The sequence below is a fragment of the Danaus plexippus genome, chromosome 5 (genome assembly GCF_018135715.1).
Source record: "Danaus plexippus chromosome 5, MEX_DaPlex, whole genome shotgun sequence".
Taxonomy (NCBI): Eukaryota; Metazoa; Arthropoda; class Insecta; order Lepidoptera; family Nymphalidae; genus Danaus; species Danaus plexippus.
In genome coordinates this window covers 7338990-7362550 of record NC_083539.1, presented here as the reverse complement: position 1 = coordinate 7362550, position 23561 = coordinate 7338990, and the positions used below count along the sequence as shown (strand labels likewise).

General features: G+C 32.4%; 3 protein-coding genes and 1 long non-coding RNA gene across 48 annotated transcripts in view; 2 read left to right on the top strand and 2 right to left on the bottom strand.

The window, feature by feature from the left end:
• The window catches only part of LOC116769155 (protein tramtrack, beta isoform), a 102067-nt gene extending 99447 nt beyond the window's left edge, over positions 1 to 2620 (bottom strand). For all 44 annotated transcript variants that reach the window (XR_009753622.1, XM_061527648.1, XM_061527673.1 and 41 more), the window contains exons 1-4: positions 2463 to 2620; positions 2147 to 2382; positions 1508 to 2065; positions 1359 to 1433 (exon numbers count right to left, since the gene is read on the bottom strand). Coding sequence is in view for 43 of the 44 variants with exons in the window: in XM_061527648.1 (XP_061383632.1) it covers positions 1359 to 1433; positions 1508 to 2065; positions 2147 to 2357 (844 nt within the window). In the remaining variant the exon portion in view is untranslated. The remainder of the gene's footprint in view (positions 1 to 1358; positions 1434 to 1507; positions 2066 to 2146; positions 2383 to 2462) is intronic.
• Positions 2621 to 8452: 5832 nt separating this feature from the next.
• LOC116769031 (carboxylesterase 5A) lies at positions 8453 to 16480 on the top strand. Its single transcript, XM_032660007.2, has 11 exons — positions 8453 to 8648; positions 11063 to 11256; positions 11323 to 11387; positions 11467 to 11604; positions 12147 to 12428; positions 12506 to 12575; positions 13035 to 13184; positions 13522 to 13746; positions 15042 to 15179; positions 15643 to 15949; positions 16115 to 16480. The coding sequence occupies exons 1-11, from the start codon at positions 8470 to 8472 to the stop codon at positions 16422 to 16424; spliced, it is 2058 nt and encodes a 685-aa protein (XP_032515898.2). The 5' UTR covers positions 8453 to 8469; the 3' UTR covers positions 16425 to 16480.
• A 2559-nt stretch (positions 16481 to 19039) lies between these two features.
• LOC116769198 (uncharacterized) lies at positions 19040 to 20484 on the top strand. The gene is made up of 2 exons (XR_004353445.2): positions 19040 to 20226; positions 20380 to 20484. It is a non-coding gene; the product is annotated as an uncharacterized LOC116769198 (long non-coding RNA).
• Positions 20459 to 22339, bottom strand: LOC116769197 (glutathione S-transferase 1-1). Of its 2 annotated transcripts, none has more exons than XM_061529382.1 (6): positions 22280 to 22339; positions 21959 to 22103; positions 21465 to 21598; positions 21101 to 21167; positions 20712 to 20915; positions 20459 to 20640 (listed from the first exon to the last, which is right to left on the bottom strand). In XM_061529382.1, the coding sequence occupies exons 2-6, from the start codon at positions 22097 to 22099 to the stop codon at positions 20482 to 20484; spliced, it is 705 nt and encodes a 234-aa protein (XP_061385366.1). In that variant the 5' UTR covers positions 22100 to 22103; positions 22280 to 22339; the 3' UTR covers positions 20459 to 20481. The 2 variants fall into 2 exon arrangements, with proteins under 2 accessions (XP_061385366.1, XP_032516119.1); XM_032660228.2 differs by having other exon boundaries at positions 21959 to 22102; positions 22267 to 22288.
• Positions 22340 to 23561: the final 1222 nt, after the last annotated feature.

Below are 23561 nucleotides of genomic sequence, written 5' to 3'. Positions count from 1 at the left end.
AATTTCCTTTATTGAATATTTCGGAACACTATGCATACTACGTCACAAAACAGATTGTTTGTTTTCAGTATAATATGCAAGTTTTAAGTCTAGAGACGTTTAAGTAGGTACCTTTATTACATTCACAATACCTTTATTTAAATAGAGGTCAGTAAGAGCAATCGTAATTTGAACAGAGCAATCGTAATTTGAACAGAGCAATCGTAATTTGAACAGAGCAATCGTAATTTGAACGGAACAATCGCAATGCGCCTATTAAACTTTGTTAGATAAATTTAAATGAAAAAAATGTCAGGCCTTCTAATAGAGCATTGTCAAATCTACCGATCTTATACCATGCCTGAAATAGCTATTCAAGAATCCAATAACTAATCAGTCCTTAGGGTCAGATTGTACTAAATTATATGCACAGGCGTAACGGTCGCACTTCATATAGGCGTACCGTACTTATTTCGTATGTACTATTAAATATTTAAATTTGGAATTTGTATTCCTAGTAGTTCAAGTGGTCTTCGCTCATTTAGCGGCCCTTACTACCCGTACCCTGAATTAGTTAGGGTATATCTAAATGTGCAATGTTGTCATTTAGAAATTTTGTATTACATGTTGAACGGACCGTAACTTGATACCAACGGTTAAACAGACTTCCTCTATATACTTGCATCTATGACTCGATACTAACATGTAGCTTTCATTTTCAGCCTGCATGAGGCCAACTATCGACATAAACACTAAATCAGTCCAACTATAATCAATTGTATCATACACAATGCTAGTAATTCCGCATACTTTAGGATTACTGTGCATTATGTATATTCAAGCGACTTCTCAGTCTGATCGCTCCAATTCTAGCAGTACCGACAGCTGTGATATCAGCTTATTATCTAATGTTGACAAGCTCTTTAATGTATGTACTCTATACAATAGAAAACTTGACATAACATTGTTTACTAATCCAAACCTGTTGACTTACCTTAGCCATTACTTCAACATACCTTTAGAAGCAACCATTTCACTCCAAATACTGTTACCATTATGTTACCAGATTTTAACAACAATACCTTTATACCATAACCTCATAAACCTAAGGCCATGCTTTACCATAACATAAAGCATGACCTTTATTAATATGCGCAGTTAACCTGTAACATGTCAATGCTATGAAACCAAATTCTTATATCTAGATCTTAAATAACTTACAAATTTCATTTTAAATCTAGAACATCCATGATATCAATGTTATTTAAATATGCAAGAAGTGTAATTGTTATATCATGTATGTTTTATATAATATATGGACAAGGCAATCCAAGTCAAATACTTTGACATGGCTTACCACTAAAAATAATGAAACCTACCTTGTGCGTCACCCACAGCACCACCCTCCCCTCCGCCAGTTAAATTGCCATCGCCAGTCGTTGAGCCATCAAAACCTAAAGACCAAATATGATTTAAGAAAGAAAATAAATAATATTGTAAAGTATTTGCAAAGGAATCTTATATTTACCAGTCATTTCCATATTCGAGTCATCTTCGCCAAAGTTCGTTTCATCATTATTCGTGCCGTCGTCGTCTTCATCCCATAAACTTTCATTAACAAATTCGGGTTCCATTTTGGGGGCAACAGCATTATTTTCATCCTCGTCTGGTATCGTGACAAATTCCTCTTTGGCTGATCCTGATGGGCCGGCTTCTAAGGGGTCTACACATTTTCTTTTCGCAGGTCCACTTTGAGATGACGACGAATTATTTGATGCTATTGATGGCCTATTTGGTCTCTTAATTGCTACTGGAGTTGAGGAGGGCTTAGAATCTAAATCAGTCTCTAACTTAGTCATAACAGATTGCCTTTGTTGTGACGACCTCGGGCCTGGCCTCGAAGTCGGCTTTGGTTTGGATGGCGTAGAACTTTCTTCATTTTGATTACCGGTTAAACCTTTAACTTGAAGTTGTTCCGCGGTACTAATAAACGACGCTAATTCCTCTTGCTTAACATTAACTTCACCTTGGTACATAAACTGTAATAAGTCTCTAAGCGCTGAATGACTAACATCTTTTAAAAATACTGAAACAAAACAATTTTTTGAGCATATTATTTCATAAAAACGTTGAAATTACAAGCGAAGTGCTCGCTCTAGATACATACCTATGGGATGTTGAGTGGGGTTCATTTTGAACATTTCTTGAAAATAGGGAGAACATACTGATAAAACTAATTTGTGTGCCTGTAGTAATCTACCTTCGGCAGCCAATGTTACATCTACTAAATCTCCACGCGACAGCAGGCCATGAAAGCCTGCTGACATATTCGCATGGAAATTGTTCCAACATAGCGAGAACTGTTCGTCCGACGCCATGATGGCGGCGACCGTGAAGAAAAACCTGTAATGCAACAAAGCCGTAAGTGATTTGTCATAAACACGAAAACTACATAGATAAAATCCCATAGAAATTCAACCGACCTATCCTATAACGTTTGTACTTATAATTTCAATATTAGAAACATTTGAAATAAATATAAGTTTCTAATGTAGCACTTTACACTCTATCATCCCAAGTCCTCCCCGTTTGAGCGCTGTTCACGGTATGATGACGCAAACGCGACGTGTTGTGTGTCGTCACAGTGTGGTTATACTCAACTCAAGTTGCACGAAATTAATTTTATGTTTTTTGTTTATAAATCATTTTACTAAAACATATCGAGTAATATAGCAGTAATTTCAACAACTTTGCACATCAGAAAATACTATTTATTATATATATTTGGATATTTTTTCAGTTTAGAAGTATTGATCGTGCAGTTTATATTTTTGTGTGGTAGTCTACGCCATGACATCAATTTTTATAATTTAATAGTTTTATTCATCGATTTAGTATATTGGTTTTATTATTTTTTTATTAGACTCTTAGTTTCTTCAATACTAACCAAATATAAGAGAAAAAAAAAGGCAACATGTAACAAATAAACAATTTAATATAATTTCACTAATAAAGGAATAATACCAGTAGTAGTAATTATTTAATAATATAAGTACTATTTATAAATGGAATAATAAAAGTATTGGTCATCTAATAAGTAAACATTATTTATTTTACAAAAAGTTTTATTATTACATGACATATTTACTTTTAAAACAGCTATAATTTTCCTGTTGATTTGATCTTTATTAAAATTTCCATAATCATTTTTATTAATGGCATCTGAAATATAATTAAATTAAAATTTATTTATTGATTTAAATATGTGATAGAATCATATCATACATTGAGATAACCGATATATTAAATTAATAGAATAAATCTTTTAATATGAAAAATCAATAATGAAACTTGGTTAGCAAAACCCACACAAAAAGAAAGAGAGAACAAAAGAGAGAACGTTGAAATTTTAGAACATAGCATTATAACTTTTATGGCACATGGCTTAAAGTGGCTTATTAAATACACCTTATTCCACAGTAGTGTTGCCAGTTTTTGGACTTTTTTTCGTTTCGTGCAATTTTTGATAACAGAGTTTTTATTATATTTTAAAAACAAAGTAAAATCTAGGGGAAAAAAATTTAAAATCCATAACTTTATATAAGACAATGATAAAGCAAGACATTATTTACTTAAAATAAATCTGTCTGCTAGCTTACACGCATGAAGTTCTTTCTATATATTTTTTTTTATTTTGATAAATAAAATTTCGGACTTTAGGCAGCAACGGCTGCTTCTTGCTCTATAATAACATACATACGAGCTGAGCCGCGGACAAAAGCTGATATTTAATAAGTTTTATTAGCGGAATATTGGAACATGCAAGTATAAAATATTTACATTACGTTTTTTCTGTTAGAAGTTTCCAAATTTGTAAATATTATTTAATTAATTACTAATCTTAATAAGATTTAAAAACATTTTATATACAATTGTGAGCACGATATCAATTAGATCAGTAATGAACATTGATAATATATTATGTCAGTTTAAACAAGAATAAATGTTTGTTTGTTCGATATAATTGTAACTTAAATATCGGGATTTTTTATTTAGAATTTTAAATTTCAAAGTGTATAGAATCAATTAATTTTTGCTAGTTTAATTAATCATATTATTCCATGGCCAGCTGGCTAAAAGCTTTTAGTAATGCTATCTGTGAAATACGCTTGTCAACAACGTATGGCGGTTGAAACAAAAGTTTGAATGAGCGAATCTGTTCTGACATAAATCATAATATAACTTAATTTCGCTTGTTCACTAATTGCGAGCGCGATATATTAATTGAAAAAACAACACTCATCGCCGCGCCTGGGCAACATCGTTCTATTTATAAAATATCATACCTTAATAATAACCTAACTTTTTTTAAAAAAAAAAGGAATATCATCAAATAACCCCTCTTGACCTGGGTGGGGCAAGAGGGGGTATCAGACTCCAACTGACTAAAATCCTCCGTACCTTCTCCTGCTCCGAGCCAGGCCGCGGTACATCATTCCACTTACACCCGCAACCCGGCTTCTCATCGGCTCTAGGGCCCCATCTGTGGTGGTCTGATGGATCTTTGAGGCGCGCGCGGTACGCTACGTCCTGTAGGCTCGGGTCTGGTTCTGATCAGGCGATAAGCTACCCTTGTCCGCCGTCCGCAGACCCGCGCTTATGGTGGCTGGAGATCGTCTCATGATCCCCAACGCCTGGAGCGTCCCCTGCGGCGGCTGGGGCTAGTAACCTTACCGTTGGAACTAAATAGATGCCACATACTATAAAAAAAATGCCATTGCCACTCTAACATCGTGACAATCAAGAAGACTGAGGTGTAAAATATAAGTGTCAGGTACATACTACAATATTATATATATAAGTAGGTAATATACTTTTAAATAACTTACCGCAGTATTATAGTTCCCAATTCTAAATCAATTCCGTATCTTGACTTGTATGTATAAAATTAAAGAAATAGTTTATCTGAAGTGTTTTCGACTAATTGTATGAAATTTCTGAAAAAGTTTCGGTAATACTCACCTGTCGTATAATTAAGATAAGTTGTCGAATTTAAAACTTTCATTTTACTTTCTATTCGAAGTTGTTAAACCGTATTGATTTTTGAACGACATATGTTATTTGATTAAGTTTTTTAAACCTGAGGTCTTTCAAAAGTCACGACGAGTTTCTCCTGCAAAAACAAAGCCAGAAGCAGTGTGCAGTTTCCATTGCGTGCCATATTCTATGACGTATGGTATCTATTTACTTTCAGCATTCCCTTATATAGAGGAAGGGTATATAACATTTTATTTAAAAAAAAAAAACAAATTTGGTAAGAAAATTGCTACTTTGTAATCCAAGCTGTAAAATCTAAAACCTATGTATGCGGGCGCCGCAAAACCTATTAACAATACAACAAAATAATGTGCCACTGGTTTGTAGGTCCCATTAAGATTTTCGCAAGGCCTAACTAACTATCATATTTCAGTCAGAGTATCCGCTTTTGTGTTAAAAAATTATTAAATCAACTAAAGAAAGAAACTACGTCAAATATGTAACGTAATGTGAATTCTTAACCAAATTAAGCATTATGTTAACACGGGCATTTATGTGTAAGTAAAATACTTTTTTTTTCTCTTATAATTGGAAGTTATCACGACTATAAGACGCTTTGAATTGGTATCAAATTTGCCAAAGAGTTTTATCAACATAATATTAATGTTAAGCATTTCATTGTGAACAAAATTGGCATTGAAGTCATCAAAACGTTTAATTTCAATTAAGATCTGAAAATAATATCTGTACTATAATATTATAAATGTGAAAGTAAGTTTGTCTGTGTGTTGGTATGTTACGTTTTCACGCCGGAACCGCAGATCGAGTTTTGATGAATGTTGGTATAGAGATATATGGAAACTTGGAGAAAGACAAAGGCTACCTTTTTATCCCGAATAAAGAACCCTGATCGCGATCCCGATCCCAAAGCCACACGCATGGAACCATGAAGTTCAGTTTGGATTTAGTGGCCGTGATGGCAGAGAACAACTCTAATGTTGACGCGGACGAAGTCGCGGGCGAAAGCTAGTATATATTATTTAGCTTATGAAACGGTTTGCCTGGTAGTATTATTTAATCTGAATATGGTAATAAAAAAGTTTAACCAAAGTTTTTGTTCCTATTTATTACAGTTGTTACAGAGTGTTAATAGAATTTATAAAGATCGTCCGGTTTGCTGATAAGCTTGTGTGTGTTGGTTTTGGAGATTAACATTGCAAGGACGTACTTAATAAAACAATTTATTCTTTTTGGATTTACAGTTTCAGACATTTTATTTTACATTCCCCAAGAGTATTGTTATTAAAAATTAATAATTTGAAATGTCGAATGACGTGTCTTCACTTAAGTTAATAATTAAAAGTCTATAATAAATATTTCAATGAAAAGAATATATTTATCTTCATCTCTTGATCTTGGTTTATTAGATAGTCTCTTTTGTCACAAATTTCAATTAATACATTGTTGACATGCTGAACCGTTTTTAAGGGATTTCTTTAAGTAAATAACTTGTCTTTAATGACGCAATTATTACCATCATTTTTAATAAAGTATAATAAAATTTTAAACCGTCGTGGTGGCCTGGAGTTTACAAGGCCCGCCTCTCATACGTGAGGGCGGGGGTCGAAACCTGGCAACTACTGATGTGATCTTTTCCGAGTCATATGTACCTTCTAAGAGTATTTCGATACAACTGACAGACGGTGTTACCGAGCAGTGGCGGGATAACACCAAGCCCAGCCGGTAAACTGGCTGGAAGAGGCTACAGCAAGCTAATTAATTAGCTGGGATCTAATTAACCCCAAAAAGTGCTGGTGCAGAAGGCAAGGGGAAACCACGGCAACTATCTTCCCAAGAAAGTCATCATGTTTACGGATGACCACGACGAGTCTGCAAAAAACTCTTGCGACGATAATGATGATGAACACAATTGAAATATTTAACGCTCTCCTGCAGAACTCTTCGAATTCATTAGTTTTTGGTGACGAAAAAGATTTTAAACTGAAGATTCCATCGACAACATAAGAAAAATTATGACAGTAGGTAAATCAAGCAGTTTAACATCGTCACCTCTAATACGGAACTTTTGCTCTTCTATTAATTAATCTTCACACATTATGTTATTAACGCATTACGGAAACTGAAAACGACTCGTATTTAGTGCAACGACACAAACTCGTGCTTAGCACACAGGTCTATCACGACTGATATTTATATAATTTTGGCAAAGAAATTTAAGGTTTTCATCCCTTAACCATACGGCATACAATAACTCTGAACACGCCAGGACTGAACCTATCGCTAGTTTGTTATTTATATGATATAATGAAATAAAAGATTTTTTTAAACCAATTTATATCAATTAACAATGAAGTGATCACGGGCAGACGAGATATGAACACGGTGTGTCACGGTTACTTAATTGTAACCAAAACGTCGGGATTATGTTGTTTTTTAAAATAATAAAAATCCGCTTAGTTTATCCGAAAAATATTAGTTTCATTTAAATTAATAAAACCCGCGAAAATCTTAGATCTCAAGTACCGTATTAATGGAACTCTCAAAGAATATTCGTTGATTGTATAAACGCTTTGCTTCACTAGTGAAATCTGTGAGAACTTCGTTGATAGATTTTATCAATAAAGCTGATACCTTGACAACAGGAGCATGAGAAATTATGGGTCAGGTCCGGTGTCACAATACACACATAGGTCAACGCTTTTTTATCCCACCTGGTTCAATGACTTGTGACCATTTTTATTTGAAATATCAAAGTGTCAATAATTATACCTCATCATCATCATCATCAGCCTGTCGGAGCCCACTGCTGAGCAAAGGCTTATTCTCACATGGAGAAGGTTAGATCATTAATCACCACGCTTGCTCAAGACTGGTTGGCGATTTCAATCTTATAAATTGAAATTATAAGGCCAGGTTTCTTCACTATGTTTTCCTTCACCGTCTGTCAGTGATACCCACGTTATCAAATTATAATATCTGTAAATTAAATAATGTAAATCTTTAAATTAAATAACGCAAGAACGTTTTTTTCTCTAAATAGTTGAAGTAGATCAAACCAATTATAAATGACAGCTGCATCAGACTCAGGTTTGATGGAAATTAATTCATCTCTATGTACGTGTATGTTTGTAGTTATGAGTTATTAAACCCGTTAGATTAAGATATATAAAAACGAACTACTAAACGTATTAAATAAACTCTGTTTTTTCTAAAAGCCTTGACCTTAGTGCACAGTATACAAAACATTTTTCCGCCTCTCATTAACGGTTATGTGGATAAAAAAGGAGGCCTACTGTCCATAATAAAGATACGTTACATACATACGACAACATAATATATAGGTTATATCAGGATTGTAGAAAAAATTAACAAACGTCATTGGCGTTTAGATAAGTATGATGGGTTATGGATTTCGCTAAAATGTAGTCAGTCATGTGGTGGCTGTTGTTGTGTTCGCTGTTCGCGCCCGCACACGCGGTGGTAGGTGGTAGGCAGGCCGCACCACCCGAACCTGATGCCGCGGTGGTCTTCACACAGAAACATGGGCTGAGTGCGCGTTTAGAGGGCATCAAGGACGACGCTCGTGGATACTACGTCTTCGCCGGTCTGAGGTCTTGATATTTTTTATTCAATATATATATATAATCTGAAGGTTTTTATCATTAATATTAATGGCTAGTAGCATTTTTATTCTCTATTTGGATTAACATATCTTTTAATGTTTAATTTTTAATCTTTGATTTGACGAAAAACTCAATTTATAATACAGATTTCTGAAGTATAAGGAGTTTATAATCATAAATCCTTAAAACTAGGCTTTTAGGATAAATTACGTGTTTTTTATTATTTTAAAACTACATACTCCCGACGTTTCGGTTCCTTAAGGAGTCATGCAGCCTGCCAGTGAGTAGTGTATACATTAATACTGAATAACAAAGCACAATGACAATATAAGGACTCTTCTCACCTCCATAACCAAGTCTTCATCGTAGATAACTTATCAAACATGTTACAATTTCATTCAATAATATTCAAATTTCCTTAACCAATATCCTTAATTAAAATTAACATTATTCTGGAAGCGCTTTTATAAAGGGAAGTTGTTATTTTAGTTCTCAATTCATTCCCCATATAAAGCTCATTCGACTTTTGGTAGTAGACTGAGATAGAAGAACATAAATTTAAACTCAATTGTAGCTAAAATTCGCACATTCTTAAAGTATAATTTTTGTATATAGCAACAAAGTAGTAACTGTAAATATGAATGTATTGTACTGACATTAAAAATATTTTCTAAATCAATGTATTATTATATTATTTTGAATGTCTCTAAAGTTAAGACACAAATTCTTACGGTTTACCAAGAACCTATTATACCTTTTTCGAGGTATAGCCAAACTAAGGATAAACTACATATAAGCCAATTAAAAAGAGACGAAGCGACGTTTGACATAGGAAACTATGAGACGCTATATAAAATGTGACTAAACATTTAATATACATATTACAATATAGTTTTAACAAAACAATTCATCATCATCATCATCAGCCTATCGGAACCCACTGCTGAGCAAAGGCCTCTTCCCACATGAAGAAGGTTAGAGCATTAATCACCACGCTTGCTCAAGACGGGTTGGCGATTTCAAACTTATAATTTGAAATTACAAGACCAGGTTTCCTCACTATGTTTTCCTTCACCGTCTTTCAGTGGTGTCTAAATACTCTTAGAAAGAACATAGGAAAAAATCACATTGGTACTTGCCAGGTTTCGAACCAGCGCTCTCACGTGTGAGAGGCGGGCCTTGAACCTCCAGGCCACCACGACTTAACAAAACAATTAATTTACTTAAAATATTTACTGCTATCGTACTGTAACAAATATATAAATGTCTGGAAATAAGGTACCGAAACTGAAAAAAGCTCGTTTAAAGGTTTTGTTTTTGAATTTTTATACCAAAAAATTATATTATTATAGAATAAATAAAAAAAAAAATGAAATTGTCACTTATAAAAAAAAAAATATATATAGTTTTTAAAGCCTACCTTGGAGGTAAATTAGTAATAGTTTTTAACAATTATTATCATTAGTGTAAGCATTCCTCCAAATAAGCAAAGTCCAAGGAGAATGCAGTTGAAGACCTACTTCAATACATGTTCTTTCTTGTGATCTTATCCTAGCTACTTGTGATCGGAGCAATATGTCTCTAGATTCCATTTAAATACCTCTTTCTTTCAAACCCTCTCTATCATCTCTCTATCGTTGTTGTTAAATAACAAAGGAGCGGTATTCTTAGCACTAGTTGGTATTACCACACTACATACTAAACGTGTCTCGTGTCTAATTCCATATTTTAGAATAATAAATGGAAAACTGTTGCCGGTCACCTGCGATAAGTATATAGGCTTAATTGACAGACACTATCATCTCGTCTGTCCTTACCAACGATTTCTGTAAAGTAATTGTAAAGTAGCGTCGGATTAACTATAAAAAAAGGTAGTTTTATGAAACTTAATATTTCGAAAATATTTGCCAAAATATAACGAGGACCACAAGAAATGAAGTGTTCATGATCATTATTATGAATTTTCAAATGTTCTTCGTGTATATATTGCGTGTTGTAAGTGATTGGCTACTTTTTATTCCGTTAAATTACAAATAATGAGAAATATCAAACAAAATATATCACGAAATATCCAAAATACAATATGATCTACAATTATTTTTTATATAGCTTAGCTTAAAATTTAGATTCTTTTAAAATAACCCACATCCATCAACGGATGTGTCGATAAAGTTTTCCGGTGATAGTCTAAATTTATCAAGTGCCATTACTGCTATGCATAATCCTGATTGTAATTCAGACAGATTTTTATATAAAGATAAATTGGGCAATGTTTAAACCAGTATATAACTTATTTGTCTGCCACTAAACTTTCAATTGATCACATCCTTTTAATTTTTTTACTAATGATAACCATAATTAACTAATTAAAATATTGATGTGACTTTGATATTCGTCAACAGGTATGCGGAACCTCCGCTGGGTTCCAGGAGGTTTCAGAGGCCGGTGCGTCGTTTCTTGGCTGGTGAACAGCTTGCTAAGAGACACTGTCTCCCCTGTCCTCAAATGGACCCCAGGGGTTCTGGCAGGGTTATTGGACACGAGGATTGCCTCTGTTTGAACGTTTACGCACCGAAAATGCCCGGCGACGAAGAAGGTATTTTCATACAAGCATTTCTTCTTTCATATTTTTTTGATATTCTGTAACAGGAGATTGTTTTAGGTTGCCCTGTGATTTTCTTTATTCACGGGGGCAACTACCGAACTGGGTCAGCTGCTCCGTATGGGGTAAGTGATAAAAAAATCCTTCATAAAATATGGATTTAATAATTGAATATTTGAACTAAGTATTACATCAACATTTTAGGGTGTACATTTCACTCAAAAGGACACGATACTCGTAACAGCGCAGTACCGCTTGGGATCCCTTGGTTTCTTAAGTACTGGGGAGATCGATGCTTCTGGAAATACAGGTTTATTTGACCTTAGAGCCGCCATGGCATGGGTAAGGGGTATCTAAATTGTAGTGACTGTTTTAGGTAACTAAAAATGCGTTGAACACTATTTTGTAAGACAAATTAACATTATGTTTGGTTCTCATTATAAATTATGAATATCATTGTATTTCGCTTTTATTTTAAGATTCTATTATTCTACATTTTATCCCGAGGTTTCGGCTAATTTTATTTAAGTGTGTACTGCGAAATCATTAAATTATGATTCTTCGTAGAAACGTTTTTGATACATAAGGAATGTTGTTGAACTTTTAAATAAGGGCCTGTATAGACTATACGGTTATATTTAAGTACATGAAAAGGGATGGATCATCATTCTTTTATTATGTTATTTCTCTTCAAAAGTTTCGAAAAAATAAAATTTTTTTGAAGAAACATAAGTTCTAAATTTTCTTATATATGTTAAATAGGAATGACAGAGCTTGTTAACTCTGATAAACTTTTTTTTTCTTCTCAAAATTTCTATACGGTAATTATTTTTGATATGATTATTATTAATATTTTAAGTTGTGACAATATTTGATAACCACAGGTAAAAGACTACATATCATTCTTCGGTGGAGACAGTTCCAGGATAACTGTAATGGGCCATGGTTCTGGTGGTAGTGCGGCGTCTCTGATGGCTTTGTCACCTGAAGGTCGCTCAGCGACTGGGGTGGCGGCTCTTTCTGGAGCACCCCTGTCCCCGGGCGCTGTCAGGGAGAATCCATATAAACACGCTGAGGCCCTGTCAGAAAAAACTAGTTGTCCTAAAGCACCCCCAGAAAAGCTTCTAAACTGTTTAAAATCTCTACCTGCTGAGAAGATTATAATGGTATGATATTTTTTTATTATTTATAAAGAATATTTAATGTATTTTAATATTTAAATGTATATTATGTTATGTTACAGGCTGATAATGAAATTAAAGGCGATATGGTCGACGTAAACTCTTTCCTAGACGAGCTGTCCGGTCGCTCTGGTGAGCTTTCAATGTTAATGTAACAAATCAAAGTGAAATAAAAAAAAAAAACTATCATTGAACCTACATAAAGTAAAATTATTTACTTGAAGTCGGCTGATAGCAGTTTCTTCAGGCCACAGTAAACCGCACAAATACACACCTTGCCGGGATTGATTACTTTTTAAGTAAACTTAACAAAATGTAACAAGTTATGGGTAAAGATTGTTGTAACGATAATCATCAGTGTGGAATTAAACAATAGATACTAAAAAACTCGTTCAATGATATTATCAGACTAGCTGGTAAAAAAATTCAACCATTTTTGAATATCTACGTAGTTTAACTAGCTGTATTTGCTTTGAACAATAAAAAAACAAATAGTAGAATATTTTAACACACAGTTTTCAATTGTTAATTCGATTATTCTACTCCCATCGTTTATGTAAAAAATAGATGGATATAATTATTTTTATAAAGGTGCGGGTTCACGTGTGGAGGGTCCGCACGATCTTCGTTCTCTGCCGCCGCTGGTGGAGGAGGCGCCTACCGACTCCCTCAAACGGAAACACCAACGAGTGCCCATGTTCACAGGAGTGACCTCCGCGGAGACCGCCAATGCCGTCTTTGGTAAGTATTCAAAATTATCATAACAGGTATTATAAACAATTTTTAAGTATGTGACGTTTTCCAAAAAAAAAAAAATCACGAAATTAGAAATATTCTAAGGTTTGTAATATAATTCTTATCGTTGCTTTGACTAATATACATATGATTGATGTTATTTTTTTCGAATTTAATACAGATTTTTACGAAATTCTGTAGAGAAATCGTACACTGTTCAAATTATCTGTACTTGAAATATCGATAAATGGATAATTTTATTATCAAAATACATATGAGCTAAAAGAAATAATACCTAAAAGTCTTTCATCAGTAAATAATAATAGGTAAAAACTTTCATCAGGTAAATACAGAAATTTCCTGACGAACCAAGTGACAGCTGTAAAAGATTTCATTAAGAAAGATCTGATTGGTGGTTTGCGTGGCGTGGTGCAGACAGTGCAAGGACTTAACCCGTTGAAGTTGACGGGAATCGACCAGGTCGTTCCTCTACCTGATTATTACCAAGCCGTCTTCGACAACTCCCTCAAGGCTATCGATGCACTGAGCGAGATCGTTGAAGCTACCGGTAAGTGTATATTTGTTTATTACTGATTTAAAATACACTCAAAATCTCTTATAACCAAATCGTAGGGACTATTCATATAAAGCCGTAAAAATCTATAGACGTAGCAACACAACCAGTGATGCTGTCGAGGTGACAAAATATTTTGTATGAAGTGGTATTATTGGACGTGTAGATGAATCGATAGGTATTAACAGAAAAATACATTCATGTTTGAAATTCAATTATACATAGTACATATATGAAACGAAAGCAGTAAAATGTCTATCGTAATTAAAATCCAGACTCAATATAAATATTCAAACCTTATTGTATTAAAAATTTGAAAATACGTGCTAAATAAGAATTAAATTCAAATTCAAATTGCAATGTGTTCTAGAATTTTTAGATCCCTTTAGCCATTATAAAAGCGCTAGTTGTGGAGATGCTTTTTAAGGGTTCTGGGTTCCACAAACCTATTATACCCTGAACAAAAGATACGCCATATAAATATCTCGCAGTCTGCTAATTCTTTATTTTATTTTATTTTTTTACTCACTTAAAATACACAGAATTCATGCATAATTTATTTAATAAAGGTATTTTTATCATAAAAAAATATGTCATAAGTAAACAGCAAGTTATGAAAAGCTTTGGTTCTTTAATGTTGGAAAACAAATTAGGGCATTGAAATACATTTTTGAATTGTTTAGGAATATCATTATGAAAGGCTTTTTAGAAAACCGGACCAATTATATTAATATGGCAAAAAAAAATATCTTTTAGATAAAACTTAGTTAGATATTTGGTTAAATTTTTTTTAAAGATTAAATTTCTAAATTCGTTTTAATAGCTTCTAATTTTAATTTTATACTGTTAACAATGCCAGTATGTATGTATGATAAGTTTAAATTTTGCAAATTATAATTAGTAAATGAAAAATATAACAAGTGTATATACTGAAGGTCAAAATAAAATGAATCATAAACATATAAATTAATATAATAACAGCGTACAACACACAATATCTCTTAATAAATTTATTTTGATAATTATAGAGTAATATTCGTGAATACAATCCTCAGATGATTTTGAACTGTATAATAGATACCTATCTAAGTTATATCTTATTTTGTTTATTAGTATCTGGTGGACTGGGTAGTACTACTCTGCTCGAAATGGTTTATATGAATTGAAGTTCACAAAAAACATCTACATCTTAGTTTATCAATTATTTAAATGCATATTCACAAGATATTACTTCAGAGTTGTTTGCGCCTTACGTTATTTTAAAGCAATTTTTTTTTATATCTCATTAGGTGATGCTCTATTCAATTTCCCTGCATACCAAAGCGTCCGTGAGTGGAGTGCCGGAGCCCCTGCATTCCTCTACAGCTTCGAACATCTCGGCAATTTGACACGCGGCAGTCACTTCCTCCCAGGACTTGCTCTCACACGTTCGTATAATACTTATATCAGACGAACGTCGAATAAATTAATCAACTTATTATGAATTAACAAAGTTCATAAATATACACTGACTTCAATCAAATGTATTTTATGAACATATTCTAGTGGCTTAAGATTTTTGTTTCATCACCTATTTACTATCTTATATTCAAGATCCTTTATTTAAATACTTACAGCCGCCCTTTCCCTGTTCCTACCCTTTCCTGACATCTCCCTATTCCCACCCCTCCATTTTCCTCAGCAGCCAAGGTTGGCAACGTATCCGCAACATATTTTATGTTGCGGTTGTCCATGGGCGTAGGTGACTACTGCCTAATAAGTACAATAATAAATAATTTGTTATAAAAAAAGATTACAGTTTTAACGATGCTCGTATATAAAAATTTTTATTATGTAGATTCTGATGTGATTGAAAGAAAGTTTTTAATCTAGTTTAAATGTTATTTATAGAGAGATCTGCTAATGCTACTGATGTTAAAAGTAGCAAAATCAAGGGCCCAGCTCACGGTGACGAGCTGGCGTATCTGTTTGAACCACTTGACGAAGAAGGCAATCCAATTAATGAAGTGGTCTCGTCGACGGATGCTCGTGTCAGGGAGTCTTTTATTGAGCTTTTTGCTAAATTCGCTCATAGAACTGCATCAAACAATAAAAACAACAACACAAGACCCAAAATTTTTGACTTCCTGCCGTTTTCATTGGACAAAGAGCAATATTTAAAAATATCCGATTCAGTAACAACCGAGAAAGATTTTAGGTAAACATTATAATATTCTACGTACTCTTGCCCTTTTCTGTATAAAAACATTTCTTAATATTATCGTCTTTCCCTATCAGGCAATCTTTGAATATAAAATTTTCTAACCTAAATCAAAGATATAAAAAAATAACAAGTTTTCATTAATCAATTGACCTGTTTCAGATTTTGTCAAATGGGTTTGTGGGGAGGTATGGCAGAACGTGTGACAGGAAGTTTGTGCAAAAATATTTTGGGTCAGATCCTTAACCTTCCTAAATTACCTTTCGTCGGAGGGAATCAAATAAGTGGCATCATCGACCCTCTAGCAACGAATATTGGATCAAACATTAACCCGAACCTTGGCCCTGTTTTGAATGTCGGCAACAATGCGGGAACGAATAGTCCTTTAGGTTTACCCTTGATTGCAAAGAAACCTGCCAATCCTGTAAAACCTATGTGGACTAGTCCTTTTGGTAATCCTTTCGGAATATGAAAGGAGCAATATTATATTTTATGTTAAATGCTTTCAAAATATATATCTTCTATTCACGTGTATATATTAATTTGTACCTACCTACTGTTCCAAAATATATTTTCTCTGAAACTAAACATATATTTGTCCTCCGTTGCGCACATTAGAGGTAAAATTGATACTGAAAATATTAATTTTTAAATATATTGCTTGGTTACGAATAACCTAAATCTTCTCATATATGTATCTATATTTGACAAAATAACGATTATTTAAATTAAATTTTAAATTAAGTATTTCCTTAAAAATGCAACACATATATTTTCAAAATTAATGGCAATTTAAAATTAAACTGTATTTTTCCGATAATTACGCGATTTTTTTTAAGTGTAAATTACAAACGATTCCAGTCTAATGCACTCGTGATAAGAACGATAAGTTACACTCTCCAGCGACTATTTACACTCTCACCTTGTGCTTCGTCTCGTGCCTCGTACGCGAGTGTAAACTCGAGATGATGGAATTCTACATTGGTTAACGTATTGGATTACGGTGAAAAACAAGAAATAATTAATTATTCTTTGGCGTTAATTTATTTGTTTTGACAAATGTACATTTTTATTCCATTTAAGGGAATTTTACATCAGCTCTACTTGTATTAGGGTTAGAAAAATTTTAACGGAAAATATAATTTCTAATTAACAATTTTAGTATTAACAATAAATGTAGGTAAATTGCGTCTTCCGACGGAAATCTATATTATGTAATCTTCTATGTAACTTGTGAAATAAGTGTATTTTTAATGAAGATGAAGATTATTTAAATGTTACAGCCGATTACAACTTTAGAATTTTTTTTTATAAACTAAGCTAGTTTAAATAATTCATGTAATTTTAACTGTGAATACATTATGTCATAAAATAAATACGTAACTGTGGATTGGTCATTTAGCAAAGTACATTTAGTAGTTTTAAAGAAAACCATTAGGAATTATTGAATTACCTAGTTTTAATATATGAAAATGGTTAGGATTTAGACTTTTTGGTATGGCAACACATGTACGTATAAGGAAAAGTAAACATTTTGTAGTATTAGTGTCAAGTTACCAAAAGCGTTTTTGCAACATCGAAACTCCACGTTATAATTGTATGGCTTTCTTTGTCAGTATAGTAATCTATATATATAGTATTGCCAGTATCAACTTTATAGTATTGTCACACCAATACTTTTTTGTCCCGTTAACAGTTCTATTTTTTATTCTATTAATCTATGTTATTCAATCAAATATTGAATATTCTATAATCTGATAATGCAAAACTTGTGCTACACCCACAAACAGTTCTTCAAGAGTCTAAAATATCCATATTAACTACTATAATACTATACTTAGATAATCTTATTTAATATACTCCAATTATGATGTTGCATTTTATCTATCTATCTATACATATTATAAAATAAAGTATCCCGCCGCGTCTGTCTGTCTGTCTGTTAGCAATAAACAGAAAAACTACTGCACCAATTGTCAAGCGGTTTTCACCAATAGATAGCGTGATTCTCGAGACAGGTTTTAATATATAATTTGTTAAGGTTTTGTATTGATTTGTGTGTACCTACATTAACGATATTTGTTGAAGATGTCGGGATAAATGAGCCGTCTGTCGCCTTTCACGAAAACGCTGCCAAAACCCTTTGATATATAACAAAACAATGTATGGTGGGGAATTGGGTATTTCATATAGGTCTACAGAAAAGTCCGCGATATAAAAGGCATATGTCTATCTCTTAAGGATAACATACTATATCCATTTTACAACTTTTAAAAATTGGCATTCCTAAAGCGTTATTTGGAAAGCTATTTACATAAATACGGTACTAAGTCTTATCAAAATAAATTACTTCGTTTTCAAGCCTACATCAGTATCTGTAAATTACTTTTTAAATCATTTAAATCGGGCGTACCATTTGAAAGTTATCATAATATAAGTTATCATAATAATTCTCAAAATTAAATAGGTTATACATATTATATTTTTTATAAACAGCCCGTGCGAAGCAGGGGCTGGTACCTAGTTTATGAAATAAAAATGATAAATGTTTCCTAACGATAATTAGTTTCTTATTTTTAAAAGTTTTTATAAAGACCTCTTTGTTTTTTACCTGAGCGTTTTCAACATTTTATTGCTTTAATGGCAATGCGTAAATAGATACGTAGAATTCTCTTACATACCGATAGGCAAACGACCAAGGTTAATGTGAAATATCTGATCGTCAATAGAGGTTGTTCAATTTTTTTATTTATTATTTGTGTAATTGGTATAATTCTTAAGATAACATATAATAATAGATAATAGATAATATATAATGATTAGTTATTATTAATTCTTATAATATATAATTGTTAAGATTGGACTTCTAACGTAAAATCTCTAAAGCTTCCATAATTGGTGCTAAAGACGGATATTGTTTGTTTCAATAATTAAACTAAGGAATAAATACTGCAGCTTTACGATTGCACTTGTGATCATGTGATCATCATCATCATTATCATTGTGATCTCAATATCTTTATATATATATATAAAGATATATATATATATCTAACACATTGCAACTAGAAGTAGTTAATTTCTAAACATTACGTATTGTTTCGTCTAGTCGTACGACATTGTGTTTGCTTGGATATAAGAACTCTTTGGTATATAATATTTAAAGTTAGGAATAAAAAAAAGAAAAGTATAAATATGGCAACATTTTAACACGATATCTAAGCCAGTTAGACGTAAGATATATAATTATGTAGGTATGCATTATAACTTGTTATTCTTATCCTTATTCAGATACATCTTTTGAGTATTTTATTATATTGATGTAGAAAACCCAAATAGTAAAACAGTATATATTACAGGTTAAATATAATTTAAGTAAACTGTTTCCCGGATACTAAATCATATTATTCAGATTGTTTTTGTACCAAAAATTGCTATATTCCATTTTATTGGGTATTGAAATTTACCTATTCAATTAAATAGTTTCTATATATCCTTCTTATGGGACTTAAGTATTAGAAGTTTATCTATTTATTTAAACTGCACTGATTTCTGGTATATTATACGTCAGACAAATATGTATTTTTTTATAATCTGATAATAATCAAATAATTATCTAATCAGATAACAGTTCCAATCAATACATAGACCGCATGCGCAATCATTGCTGTTATACGTATAAAATTGATTTCATCACACTACACTTGATGACACATTATGATTAAAATTAATGTTCCTATTTATATAATTAAAATTGCATATCATCATTTATGAGCAACGCTCGCCAATCCATTATTTTAGAGACACAAAAACGTTTTTAAACCAAAGGGGGCGAGCGCAGGAATAACATTTTCAGTAATTTATAAAAATAAATGCATCTTAATTTAATGATACAAAATGTTCAACGTCCTGTGTCTCAAATTCAAGTGATGTAAAGCTTATCACGAAAAATACCGCTATAATGTAGCAATGCGGGAGTGACAACAACAATGCAATATAACGTGTGCCGCCATCTCCAACGCATCAGTTGCTCGCTAAACCAGTAACACGCAAACAAACAAGATGGCGCGCATTACTTTGTTGTTATTTTGTTTTGTCCTTGTTTCCTGGTGTGATGGATATTTGATAAGAGGAAGAAGTTTCGATGACATCAATACGAAAGAGATTGAACTGATTAAAGTAGACGGTAATATAATCGACGGTGATATAGATGATTCGTCACCGCCCGTGATTGATATCTTCGGTAAGAAGAAATGTGCTGCCGTTGGAGAATTCGTAAGTTGTATTAGATATATATTCACTTTTAGCACTTACATTTAAAAATCAATCTTATTGTAGTGATACTAAGGTGAATTTCCATTGATTTGTTTTACTTTGTTTTGTTCTACATTGTTTGACCTTTGCTAACTAATATGTTTTGTTTTTCAGTGCAACAATCACAGCGACTGCTGTTCTAATTCCTGCTTAGGTTATATGAAGAGGTGTGTCTCATAAATTGAAACAAATATAGGTTAATAAATATTTTAATGCTCATTTATTTTTTATTTGACGAGCCTGATAGATCGGATGATTTAAATGGCTCAGGTCTGGTGGGTTGGCTATAAAATATTTTATAACCTTTATAGCGTCTTCAGTTATCTTCCATAAGTCAGGATAGTTTCGTTTGAAATTGTTATACCAGTTGTGTATCTGTAATTTTTTATTATATAAGACTTTTCGATTAAATATCTTCAACTAAAAAACCATTTCGACAAACATACCTTCTTGTATTTACTAAAGTCAAAGTCTATCGCCTCGAGGGTCATTGTAGAATTGAACAACTGCAGATCCGCTATAGTGAGGTTTTCTGACGCCGCGTGACTTGTTCCAAGCCTGTCCAGATATGTCTCAAAGACGTCTAGGGCCATGTTAACTTTCTTAAGACCGAACTCAGTGCGTTCGGAGTCGAAGAAAATTGGTGTCATCTGGCGATTATATTATATAAATAATTGTAGCTATATTTCTTGCGAGCTATAAAACTTTTATATTTGTACATATATGTATATTTAAGTTGTTAGTGAACATTTTACTTGACAGGGACTACATTTTTTCGTGTTTATCGCAAAGAGAAACTTTTTATATGTTCTATAAAAAAAAAAAAATGGCATACCGTGTATGAAGATATATCAGGATAATACGTAGACAGATTGAAACAGAGCCGATGATTCACGAGGGCTCTGGAAAAAATGTTGATATCTTTATCCTGCTCTCAATTTCGCAACCGTTTATCCTGTTTACGTTTGTCGACATTTCATGTCATGAATTTAAAAATACGTTCTGATGTTACGGACGCGGACGGTGTTGAATAAAATATATAAAAACCTTAAATACTATAATGGACGATCGCCGTTTATAAATACGATTTTGCATAGTCATCGTGATAAACCATAGGCAATGTTTTTAAAATAAATATTTTGATTATAATCAAAACGGAATTGTTGAATTATTAATGGCTTATATGAAAATATAATTACCTCGCTTTTGGATCCTGAGGATACATGTCTGAATTTGGTTTGTATTTGTCGCAGATATATTGCAATATAGCGTTACTTTCGCCGAGATAAAATCCATCGTCTTCTAACACCGGAATTTCTTTTTGGGGGTTCATCTAAGGGTTTAATTATAAAGAGTTGTATTGTTATGGTCTTGTTTATTACCGTTTGAAATTGGTGGATTATAAAAAATAGATAAGAGCTCTGTGTATCCAAAAAACAATCTTCTCTTGGATGTTAAACGAAAGCGGATTTTCCAGTCCAAGGAGTATTATGTCTACTATTTATGCCGACAGCAATGTGGGTATTTGCGTCAGTTAATATTCAAACAACGTCTTAGTAAGATCAGTGACTATTCATAGTTCCTGGATTTGAAACATTTCCGGTTCATAGTTTAGACACAGATCGCTTTAAAACAGAACAGAGGATGTTTTATTAAATATTTTACTGACATAATGGGTATAGTTTATAATAACCTTGGCATAATCTTCTGTCATATGCTCCCCTTTATTATAATCCACACTGATTAGCTCGAAAGGTATTTGAAGCTGATGCAATAGTTGTCGAACTGATAATGATGTCGGCCCATCAGATACTGCGTATAGCTTAAGAACCATTGTCTGTGAAATAAAATAAATCAATATTGTTAGTAAAATGTTTGCTACTGTAATATACACTCCCTTCGATTACGTTCAGAAACCGTATTAAGGAGTATTATATATTTCAATAGCGCTTTGATTAGCACTAAGTAGGTAATAACTCGTCGAGCAGATAAAAAAAACACCTTGATACTTAACAATGAGTTTTTATTTGCGAAGTACAACCGTCTCGATCGGTATCTAACAGCGAGTGACCGATGTCCGAATTCGGTTCGAGTTTCGTATAAAAATCATACCATATTCAAAAAAAATAATAATAATACCCTACGTAAAAAAACGGTCACTTCACAAAAATTTATGGGTAAAATATTTCGTTAAAATCGATATAAGGTAAATAGTCATAATTTAATACATTTAGAAGTTGTAATAAATATTAACGTTTTCTAACAAAAAAATATGATATTCCATTTCGAGGATTACCTAATATGTCGGTAACAATTCGGCCATCCGCCATTTTACGGGTCCATCGTAATTTACAATAGAGAAAGACACTATCTAATACTTATACTTATACTTTAAATTAATTATTCTACTTTTGATTTATATAATATTCAACATATATTGTCAGAAACATCTTATTTACCATTATTAATCATTTATAAACGATAGTTGGAAAATTGTGGATGCATAATTATTATGACGATGAATTTAATCTTATTATAAATTATCAAAATTAGTCAGTCTAAACAATAGGGAATAGGCATAAAATTTTAAATGGCCAAATTTATTTTTTTCTCGAATACTTATTATCGTCATATTATAATGAAACGTTTTTTTATTTACTTATTATTGAAAACCCTTAAAATAATATTCAAAAATTGCAAAATAAGGGAGCGAAATTCAAACTTCAAAAACGCGCCACCATTGGTCGAAAGAAATGTGACGTCATCTGATACGACATTTCATTTATCAGTGTCGAAAGTTCGAAACTCATACTAAGTTGTTGTAAATAAAATAAGTAATTTAAACGTGTATTCTTGTCAAGTGTAGTTCAGATTTGTAGTGAATTGAGGACGATGACTGAAGCTGGTTTTGTGAAAGCACATTCCGACAATCAACCGAAAATAGATGCATTTATGATGACCAACATATTTTGTATCAAATGCCGATTTTACAAGTTCAGAGATCAGAGGAGTAAAAACTGCTAGGTAATTATTATGTTTCATAAGACTATAATATAGATTTTTATTCATAATTGCACACAGCACTTAACTTATAATACACCAAAACATAACCTAAACATATCCAGTTGTCGTTAAAATTACTCTGAAACTTTTATTTTACGTCTATAAAATAATAATAAACACATGTTTTTTTTTTATTAAAATTCACCCACTTTGACTTTGTGTTTATCTGAGATAAATATATAATGATTTAATGTTTATAAATTGATACCCTGATTTACGTGGACTGTTTTCTT

Bases quoted from the DNA above. Each gene is read 5' to 3' on its own strand.
- LOC116769197 (XM_061529382.1), bottom strand. From the start codon at position 22,099: ATGGTTCTTAAGCTATACGCAGTATCTGATGGGCCGACATCATTATCA. The intron at 21,599-21,958 runs GTTATTATAAAC...TTAAACCCTTAG, and splicing joins TGACAGAAGATTATGCCAAG to ATGAACCCCCAAAAAGAAAT. The intron at 20,916-21,100 runs GTATGCCATTTT...TATAATCGCCAG, and splicing joins CTGATATATCTTCATACACG to ATGACACCAATTTTCTTCGA.
- LOC116769031 (XM_032660007.2), top strand. From the start codon at position 8,470: ATGTGGTGGCTGTTGTTGTGTTCGCTGTTCGCGCCCGCACACGCGGTG. The intron at 11,388-11,466 runs GTAAGTGATAAA...TCAACATTTTAG, and splicing joins GGTCAGCTGCTCCGTATGGG to GGTGTACATTTCACTCAAAA. The intron at 12,576-13,034 runs GTGAGCTTTCAA...ATTTTTATAAAG, and splicing joins CGAGCTGTCCGGTCGCTCTG to GTGCGGGTTCACGTGTGGAG.